At 37.7% G+C, this 10,046-nt stretch overlaps 1 protein-coding gene across 1 annotated transcript; it reads right to left on the bottom strand.

Moving 5' to 3' along the window:
- Positions 1 to 390: 390 nt before the first annotated feature.
- Positions 391 to 8,091, bottom strand: LOC109244614 (external alternative NAD(P)H-ubiquinone oxidoreductase B1, mitochondrial-like). The gene is made up of 10 exons (XM_019411734.1): positions 7,875 to 8,091; positions 5,686 to 5,962; positions 4,950 to 5,156; positions 3,918 to 4,168; positions 2,832 to 3,051; positions 2,551 to 2,655; positions 2,142 to 2,405; positions 1,918 to 2,039; positions 809 to 928; positions 391 to 711 (listed from the first exon to the last, which is right to left on the bottom strand). The coding sequence occupies exons 1-10, from the start codon at positions 7,952 to 7,954 to the stop codon at positions 624 to 626; spliced, it is 1,734 nt and encodes a 577-aa protein (XP_019267279.1). The 5' UTR covers positions 7,955 to 8,091; the 3' UTR covers positions 391 to 623.
- Positions 8,092 to 10,046: the final 1,955 nt, after the last annotated feature.

Genomic DNA, 10,046 nt, shown 5'->3' with positions numbered 1-10,046 from the left:
TGGTACGACTAGGAGAAACTCTCGACTACCTGTCAACCCAGAACCCTAATTCTCGATCTCAATACCTTCCTATCGAGGGTCATGTCCTCAGTAAGCTGAAGTAGTGCTATGTTCTGTTTAATCACCTCTCCCCAATTCTTCTTAAGTCTCCCTCTACCCTTCCTCTTGCCCGTCATGATCAACCTCTCACATCTCTACTTGTAATATTTTTCTGAAAATGACATTTTCACACAAATACTACAAGTGGCATCCACAATGATAGTAGTGAAGTCGAGCCTTAAGTTGCAGTGGGAATATGAAATCTCTTTTCTTTGAAATGGAACAGAGAGAGGTTGCATAAAAAGCAGATAGCAAAGCAACCATTAATAAAGTTTCAACAACACAAGAAAAGGCAAAAGTTATCGGTATGGATGATCTCAATGTCTAGCATGTTATGCTTCTGCTTTAAAACAAATATTGGAGCCTCAAATCTCAATCAATTGCAAACTGGAACAACAAGTTTATACAATCAAATCTGCAACATTCAGTGTATTTCTCCAGGATCGGACGGAAGGTGATTCATATGCAAGTGATATGTACATTCATAAACAACATATGATAAACAACATATGTGGTTGAACTCATCATATTCGGCTTGAATCTCTCCCGAGAATGTATCTTCTTGCCCAATCAGCAACCACTAAATACCTCGTGCGCCAGCTAACTTGCTTGCTGAAATGCATATAAAGCTACCGGATTTAGACTCTTTCGTTGCTGAAGGATATAACATCAGAACCAAGTCATGTTCAAGAAAGCGATCAATTATTACCTAGCGTACACGGAGTACCATAGCCACTGTGTGCTATGACCCATAGAAACCCAGTCTCCAGGAAGTTCTGCTGCTGCTTGCTCCCCACCTAAAGGGGCAAATGACCCTAAATGACGATACCTGAAATGGAACATATTGTCAAGCCAAGGATCACTGAGCGAGAGGATTTGATGCCTCGGTTGAAACCATCAGACATTCAGTCATGCTAGTATAAGGATATTCATTGTGAATGAGGATGTATCTGTTGGAAATTCGGGGAGGAGAAGACTCTCAATCTCTCAAATTTTCTTTTAAGACAAGTGAGGAAATGATTCTTCTTTACTTACTCTACTTGCTTACATAAAATGGTTAAACTACATAGGTATTTATGAGTTTTTTTCCTAACATGTACCTAGTCTAGTACATGTACCCTTTTTTATAAATAAAAAAATTTAATTACATCAGGGGAGGAAGGAAGAGGAAGGGGAAGGGCATGCTACGTTACTGATGGGTTTGAACCCTCTACCTCAACTGCAGAAGGCGCAGAGAGTTCACCAAGTGAGCTAGCTCTCAACCCGACATGTATCTTAATTAAAACTACTAAACAATACATGTATCATTAAAATAATTTCCTAATACATGAACTAAGATAATCCATGTATCACAAAAACCAAAGTCTTTTCTTCTTCCAACACAAAGTTCATTTTTTCAACAGTACCTATTTACCAATGGGAAAGGAGGCTAGATCAAAGAGTCAGTAAACTACATTAGCAGCTAATAAATTCAACGAAATTACTGATAAGTATAAACGCGATGGTTCTCTACACTAAGCACACTGCAGAAAGAAGCAGAAATGATAGAGGACTGGTGACCACATTTCTGTTCTTTTCTTAAGGAACATAAATGTGTTTTTAATAAACAAAAAACTTCTGTTGTATTCAAGACAAATGTGTGGATAACAAAATTCTGGTCATACTTCAGTTTCATCCACCATAGAAGATGTGGAAAAAATAGCACGAGCCATGTATAGAAGTGGAACAAGAAAACAGCAGTTAGTTTTCCCAGTATGCTTACATGTAACAAGCTAGGACAATATGGAAAGGAAAGGTCCGAGAAGGTTAAGCTATTACCGGAAGGGTAAAAATTCATGACGACCAGAACTTTTGAAACGGCAGGGGCCTTCAGGATTACTTTTGCATTGCTCCCAACGATTAAAGCAACTAGCAAGATATGTACCTTGTTGAGCAGCAACCTAACATTGAAACAATATTAGAAATGAAACTAAAGGAAAACATGGAGTGAAATAATAAGGGGACGAAAGAGGGAGACGAGACCCAAACTAGGGAAGAAGTACCTGAGCAGTGGCAGGTAGACTCTTCATCTGTGAATCTACATGAGAAAGGGCTAACTTAAACCCTTCAATATCTACCTCCTCTCTTTTATTTCCCTTTGAATCCCTGAGTAAGTCTGTCGCCTCTAATAAATGTTTGCTCTTCCGATACAAGTCCACTTGAGGATAATGAATAATTATGTCTTCCAGGACATCTTGGAATTCCTCGACGGATAAACTTCCATTTTTATCCTTATCCGCTGCTCTAAAAATCGCAGAAATGTCTTCCTAAATCACATAGTTCCATGAAAAAAATTATTGGAGAGTAAAGGAAATAGAATTTTGGTACTGTATTTACTAGAAAGACTATACCATATAGGTCAAGAATCGATAAAATATCTCAGCACAGTTGTTTGAACTAAGGCTTCTTTACCATTATTTTACGTTGATCTACAGTGGCGCAATCACCAAGTCCGTAAACATTGTTACAGCCCTTTACTCGTAACCATTCATCAGTTGTTAGAACACGTCTTTTTCCCTGCAAGAGGGAAATGAAAGTTACATCGACATAACTAATTAAAACTTGAAGTTCTTTGCCAATCAGAAACTTTTAATCTCAGAATATGGCAGGTGAAAGCGTCAACTTTTAGTTACAGCATTTAGCGCAGAACAACTCATGAAAGAGTTGTTAAACAAACGGGAAAGGAAAAATACCTGGCCAATTTGTTCCATAAAATCCTTCACAAATGGTCGGGTACTAACTCCAGTTGACCATAAAACCATCCCGTAGGGTACTTCAACATGTTCTCCTGTAGATTTTACTTTCATGCTGATAAAATTATTAGAGACACTAATGACGCGGCAACCTGTCATAACCTCAATTCCATCTCTTTGAAATTTCTGTTCAGCAAATGAGCTTATTCTTTCATCAAATCTGCAGGCAAAAAAATGTGATTTCGGAAATGTTCATTCAATCTCTCTTGAAATTTTCTCTTAATTGAGTAGAAAAAACTATGATCTGAAAATAGATTCCATTATCCAAACCATATAGCATGACAACCTTCTGGAACAATAACGTTTTCGGGTTTCGCAACTCCAAGAATGAATCACCACATGTGCGTATCCAATTTGCAAGCAAGCTAGTACTATACTTAGTATTGCAAGCATGAAATTTTACTCTATTAATTGAAATGCATGCAAAGTATAATAAAGGTGTGCGCGACATAGAATTAGGTAAAGCTTTTAGTTTCCACTACTATGTGATCTGTAAAGCCCCCTTCCACTATATTTATACTCTTGCTCTTCATTCGGTCCAGCTCCCTAACTTTCCCATACTCCCCTGTTCAAAAACTTTTGACATCTTGTAGGATGTTAGCTTTATTTTTTTTCTTGATAAAGGTGGTGTCGATGCCATCTTGCCTGCACCTCGACTATTCCACCGGGTACCTGCTATCTCACACCAGCACAAATACTGGATAACTATGTTCATATGCTAACTAATACATATATATGTTTTAAATATATGGTCTTAAAGGAACTATTTTATCTCACTAGGTCTTCAAGATCGAGCTTTTGTATCGCGGCTTATAAGTTTCTCACCGAATAGGAGGTCCCAACTAGAATCAAGCTTTGGTAAGTCCCCACCATTTCTTCATCCAACCCCACATAAGGGATTGGGCTCTCTTCGTACCTATCTATCTTCCTTAGTCTCAAATCTTTCAACACCATATTGATGCAAAACAGGCTATAGCATGCATTAACAGCAGTGAAAACATAAATCTAGGAATCGTTGCATCTTACGTGTTCAGGATATGATCTCCAGACTGGATAAGTGTGATTTTCACTAAATCCTTAACTGATGGATATATTCTTACTAAGTCCTCATGAACAAAGTCGTATAGCTCAGCAGCAAATTCCACTCCAGTTGGACCCCCTCCAACTATAACAAAATGGAGGTTGATCCTTCGCTCTTCTTCACTTTGGCCGGGAATGACAGATTTCTCAAAACAATCTATTACAGTCCTCCGTATCCTTTGAGCATCTTCCACTTCCTGTACGAGACATGATTCATTTATTTTCAGACAAGGAAAATTTAGCATCTCAAGAAAAATATGAGATGTCACAACCTGATCAGGTTCAAAATGCATAAAGACGCCTCTCTAACAGGAGCAGAAATGTCACGCATCTCCAGCTAAGTCAAGAAAGGCTTTATCTCCCGATACGGGTGCGGATCTAGAGTCCTTCATGATCTAATAACAAGATTCGGGGGTACGAATTCCGGTACGGATATGGGTGCAGGGGATTCGGCAAAAAATAATTCAAATATCTAAAAATAGAGTTATAAAAATATGCTAAATTATGAGATACTATGTGAAAAACTTACATAGTGCTTGTAGAGTGCAGAAAGTTTCTCTTTTATTCTCAATTTCACCCTAGCTTTTGTATTGATTTCAAAATCATTGTATATATATGTCTTGAATTTCTTCGTGGAGATTTTGGTCAAAGTACCCAAAATCGATTGACTAGATTCGGTACGGATCCCAGATCCACGCCCACAAACACGTTGTGTAGACATCGAAAGTGAAGAGCAGTGGCGGATTCAAGATTTTAAAGTTATGGGTACTCGCTGATAAAGAGTCCAAAAGAAGAGGAAAAATGAATTTACTTGTGGGTGCTCACTCAATATTTATCTAAATATTTATAATATTGCCTATATAAATTTACTAAATATGGTCAATGTTAATGGGTGCTTAAGCACCCACAAGTGCCCATGTGCATCCGCCACTGGTGAAGAGTCCGAGCAACTTAGAGATTTATGGAAGAAAATCCTACCTTCAGAAAGTGGCAATGTTCCATGACACCCGGAGTATTAAAAGTATTTACTTGAGCTCCCACTGCTATGATCAAATAGTCATATTGTAGGGAGAAATCATTATGTCCCGCCAAATTATCATTGATACCGGAGCGGCAAAATACTTTGTTGTTTTCTGGATCAATCTTCAGACATTGTGCTTCGCAAAACTGAATTTCTCCACTTCTCTGCCACACCAAATAACATAAATTAAACAGGAACAGAAAGAAAATCTTCAAAGGAGAACTATAATAATATATACAGTCAAACCTCTTTATAACAACCTCATTTGTTCCGGAGTTTTTCGGCTGTTATAGCGAAGTGCTGTTATAGAGAACATATATTATAAATAGCATAAAAATTGGTTCCATAAAGAACTTGGCTTTTATAGTGAACACATATTATATAGCGATGTTGTTATAGAGAAGTCTGACTGTATTATTTTTAGAAAAGCAAGATCTTGAAGAAACTTAGCATATACTAAAAGTTAAAATTTCCAGACTAGGTTAGAACAATCGAAAAAAAGAACGATAAACCAAGCGAATGTGGAAGCGTTGAAGGGGCGAAAGGATCATTCAAGAAGCACTGAAGCAGTGCACAAAGCTATGCAGTCATACCAAATGTTGTGAGTACAACATAAAATTACAAATGACATGAAAAAACAAGAACTGGAGATCCAGATTGGCTCCAAGTGACTTCTCTCAAACCTTGTCTTACCTTCTTTATTATGTTCCGAACTGGCTCAACGATACTTCGTGCCTCAACTGTTCCACATGTGACACTAGGTAACAGTGGTGTAAATGCAAAATAATTACGTGGCGAAACCACTCGAACATCATATGAAGAAATGTCAAGATCTTTTAGGAAGCTGGTACCAGCCCATCCTGTTCCGAGCACCACTACTCTCTTCTTCTCTGATACTGATTGATTCTCTTCGACAACTTGTTTTCCACTCTCTACGTTCGACTCTGCGTACACCAACAGACCTCCCGTACTGTAACAACCAGCAGAAAAGTATAAGTAGCAAAATCCTCTATCAAATATGGGAGATAAAAACACGACATTTGATTCACTAAACATCAATGCTTTCACTGAATCCGGGCTCTGATTATATATAATTTAGTAGGTCGGGCTGTTAATAAGCATTTGTCCCCAATGTGAATTCTATAAACATAACTCACTTCATACAACTTAAGAGGAATTCAGGAATATATCTAAAACTACAAGAAATGCAGACAATGATGTAAGAAACCCAAAAGAACATCTTAGTCGAAAGACCGAAGTATTCACAGTCAAACCAGCTCATGTCTAACTTCTTAAAAGATATCGTTATTTGTCAAGCATGGATCGTTAGAAACTCTGCTCCCACTTTTGAATTCATCGGACATAGTTTCCCTTCATCCAATTTATTTGAGCTATATTCCACAAAAATTAAGAAGAATGATCTCCAATAGTTTACACTATTATATACAACTCAACATTGTTTAGACCAGCATTTGAAATCTTAGCAACAAATGATCAACTGCACACATTCAACTATTGTGGTCACACAAAAACATAATTGCCTGTAATGTAATCATTTGTTCAACTTTCTTTTATTGTTCAAATTGGATAAATCCAAACGAGATGACAGAAATGGACGTATATGGACTAATACACATAAATACAGCTTAACGAATAATGTCTATTGATGTACAGCTATTCTGAATAATCACTCAAATTTACATTAAGATTTCAAAAGATATCTCATTTCTAAAGGAAATATTGTAAAAAAAAAAATACTCATCATACTCTGTTACTTGTCTATTTCTTTGGATACTTAACGTGAAAACAAGTGACATTTTCCTTTCATTACCTTTGTCGGGCCTAAGAGTAGATGCAGCCTACATTCATGGGTTCAACTGAACTCACTATTTTCAATATAGAACATAAACATATATGTAAAAAGCCACAAAATTTCAACCAATATTAGATTCCGGACCCAGTATATTCAAAAGTACAATGTATTCAGTACTGAAAACCTTAAAAGGTTGACTCATCAAGTTTATATTTGGATCCGACCTCTGTGTAGAGAGACTTCCAACTTCCATGACAAACTTCAATGCGAGGTAGAAAAAGAGGATAAATATGTTCAATTTTCAATAGAAATTTATAAATTCTCCTCTACTACAAAATCAAGACCCCAAAAGGAAGAGAAGAAGAAAAATACAAACAACAACAACGTCAACATCATATCCAGTATAATCTCACAACCAATGTTTGGCACTTTCCATACTTCATGGGTGCAACATCAACAAAATGGAAAATTGGCTATGGAGATTCCGTGCGTGGGGTCTGGAGAGGATAGTGTATACACTGACCTTACCCCTACCTTGTGAAGGCAGAGAGTCTGTTCCGATAGACCCTCGGCTCAAGAAAAGCATAATCACAATAGTTTAGATAAGGAAATACGGCAAAGGAGAATCCATGTAAAGAGAAGCAGTAACCACAACCAGAAAAAGGATAACTAAAGCAAAAGAAACAGAAGAAGAAAAATAAAAATCAAATACAGAGAATCTAGCAAAAGCAATATCACACAATTCACACCTTACTGGCAAAGGCAGCCCGGTGCACTAAGCCCCGCGCATAGCAGGATCCGGGGAAGGGTCGGACCATAAGGGTCTATCGTATGCAGTCTTACCCTGCATTTCTGCAAGAGGCTGTTCCACGGCTCGAACCCGTGACCTCCTAGTCACATGGCAACAACTTTACCGGTTACGCCAAGACTGCCCCTTCACAATTCACACCTTACTATAGGTTTAAAAAAAACAACAGAATTGAGTGTCAAATAAACAAAGAATTAAGTGAAAAATCAGCAAGCAAATTTGAAATTCACAAATTTGGGATGATCAAACAGAATACATAACCTGACAGAAGAGAGAAGCAGAAGTCTAGAGTAAGAAGAATGGCTACTAAGAACTCTGCTTAGATATGTAAAACCATTCATTTTCTTTAATTCAGCTTCTTCTTTTTTGCAACTCTGATCAAATTTGTTTCAAGATTGACACCTTCTCAGTATTGTTAGTCTAAAGTGAATATCAGAAGTTGTCTGAAAAGGTTACAAATAGAATGTCAACTCTTTTTTAGGATTTGAAAATTGGTTTATTGAAGTCTTCTTTTTTTTTTTTTTTTAATATGAAGTCTTCTTTGTTTATCCTAGTTTACATGTGACACATCTTAGAGTTTACCAAAAAAAAAAAAAAACGTTGCTATTAAACATGGTACGTATTTGCGTGGCTATTATTTTATTATAAAGAATAAAATAATAGTATAAAGTTAAATTATTTTTAAGTTCAAAAAATGATTATTATTTTTATTACCGTCTAAAAGAATAAGGTCATATAAACTGAAGCGAGGTGAGTTATGACAAAGTCCATGCGGAAGTCAATTTAATTAGAACGTATTACTATATAAGTCCAGTTGAATTTATTAATTTTAACTTGAATTGTATATATAAAATGTAGTAGAAGATCATTGTTATTTTGTACTTGATGGATTGGGGAGAAATGGGTTAGAGTGAGAAATCTTCCGCCCTCTCTCTAAAAACAAGATCCCTCCCATTACCTTCTTCTTCTTCTTCACCAAACCATAAGCCCATGCTACACAGCACTATCCATGATCCTTCCCCTACCATGAACACCCCAAACCACATGGAGGTCTCAACTGCACCCTCAAGCAGTGATGCTCCATCCCCGCCTAATGCATACCACCAAACGAACTCAAATATGGACGTTACACATCCTTTAGAACTTAGGCAGCCCCAAAGAGATAAACCAGCTTTCCTGAACATCCTTAACAACAACCTTCAAACTAATAACCTCTCAAACAACATATGTGTCCAAAATGACATAAATGACAACCTCAATAATCTCGGGTGAAACTGAAAACCCGTTCTTCGAAGAAGAGGCCGATGTCTTCATCCCCATAACCTCCGAGGACAAAGACCGAGTGTATAAGAACTGGGAAACGGCCCTTATCGTCAAAGTCTTTGGGAAAAGGGTTGGTTACCAATTCCTCCCAAGGAAATTACAAGCAATATGGAAACCTAGTGAGATTATTTCACTTATTGACCTAGGTTATGACTACTACCTTATAAAATTCAACAAACAAGATAACTATAATAAAGCACTTCATGAGGGACCTTGGTTCATAGGAAACCAATTCCTCACCGTTGGGAAATGGTGGCATCGGAAGCTTCACTAACCTACTCGGCCATTTGGGCTAGATTACCTGAGCTCCCTACGGAGTTTTACGACTACGACATTCTTCAAAAAAATAGGGAATAAACTAGGTGAACTCATACGTATAGACGCATGTACCTCCTCAACACTTAGAGGGAAATATGCTAGGCTCTGCATACTAGTACCAATCGAGAAACCGCTAAAGACTCATATTGTGCTAGAAAAACACTACCAAAAGATTGCATACGAAGGATTTAATGTCTTATGCGCCAACTGTGGACGCCTAGGCCACAACCTATTATCTTGTCCAAACAAGAAAATAGAACCCCAAAACGAAAAATCTACAAACAGCCATAACAAAAGGACCACCCAGGACATTGACTCCATCACCACAAAAGTGGAAAACTGGACCATTGTCTCTCATCAAAGAAGGAAAACAAAGCAAGAGCTGGAGAAATCTAGCTCCTGGAAACCCAACGATTCTCAGCACCTCACCATTGAGAAGCACAAACAACAAGGAACGAGAGAAACTCTTGACAAACTTTGCGCAAGAGACGATTCAAGCAAAATACCCACTGGACAAAAGGATACCTCTCCCACAGACAACCCTTTGCACACAAATGGTAAAGACCAATCTCCCTCAAAGACCCCAAACCAGTACAAGCCTAACCCTTTGACAAAAGCCCTAGACGTGACCCATCCTACAAAGGGTATAGGGCACCATGATACCCTAGTCCAAAACGTAGGAAAACCAACGGACAAAGAACTAAATCCTACAAAATCCCTTCAATCAAGTCATGCTATACAAACCAGCAACAAAACAAGCAAAACTAAGGAACCTAGGACCTCTAACACGGG

Source organism: Nicotiana attenuata, unplaced genomic scaffold (genome assembly GCF_001879085.1).
Source record: "Nicotiana attenuata strain UT unplaced genomic scaffold, NIATTr2, whole genome shotgun sequence".
NCBI classification, from domain to species: Eukaryota; Viridiplantae; Streptophyta; class Magnoliopsida; order Solanales; family Solanaceae; genus Nicotiana; species Nicotiana attenuata.
Note: the sequence above shows the minus strand (reverse complement) of the source record. Positions and strands in the feature narration are given on the sequence as shown.

Bases quoted from the DNA above. Each gene is read 5' to 3' on its own strand.
- LOC109244614 (XM_019411734.1), bottom strand. From the start codon at position 7,954: ATGAATGGTTTTACATATCTAAGCAGAGTTCTTAGTAGCCATTCTTCT. The intron at 5,963-7,874 runs GTTATGTATTCT...TGGTTGTTACAG, and splicing joins CTGCTTCTCTCTTCTGTCAG to TACGGGAGGTCTGTTGGTGT. The intron at 2,656-2,831 runs GTATTTTTCCTT...TCCCTCTTGCAG, and splicing joins TTATGGAACAAATTGGCCAG to GGAAAAAGACGTGTTCTAAC.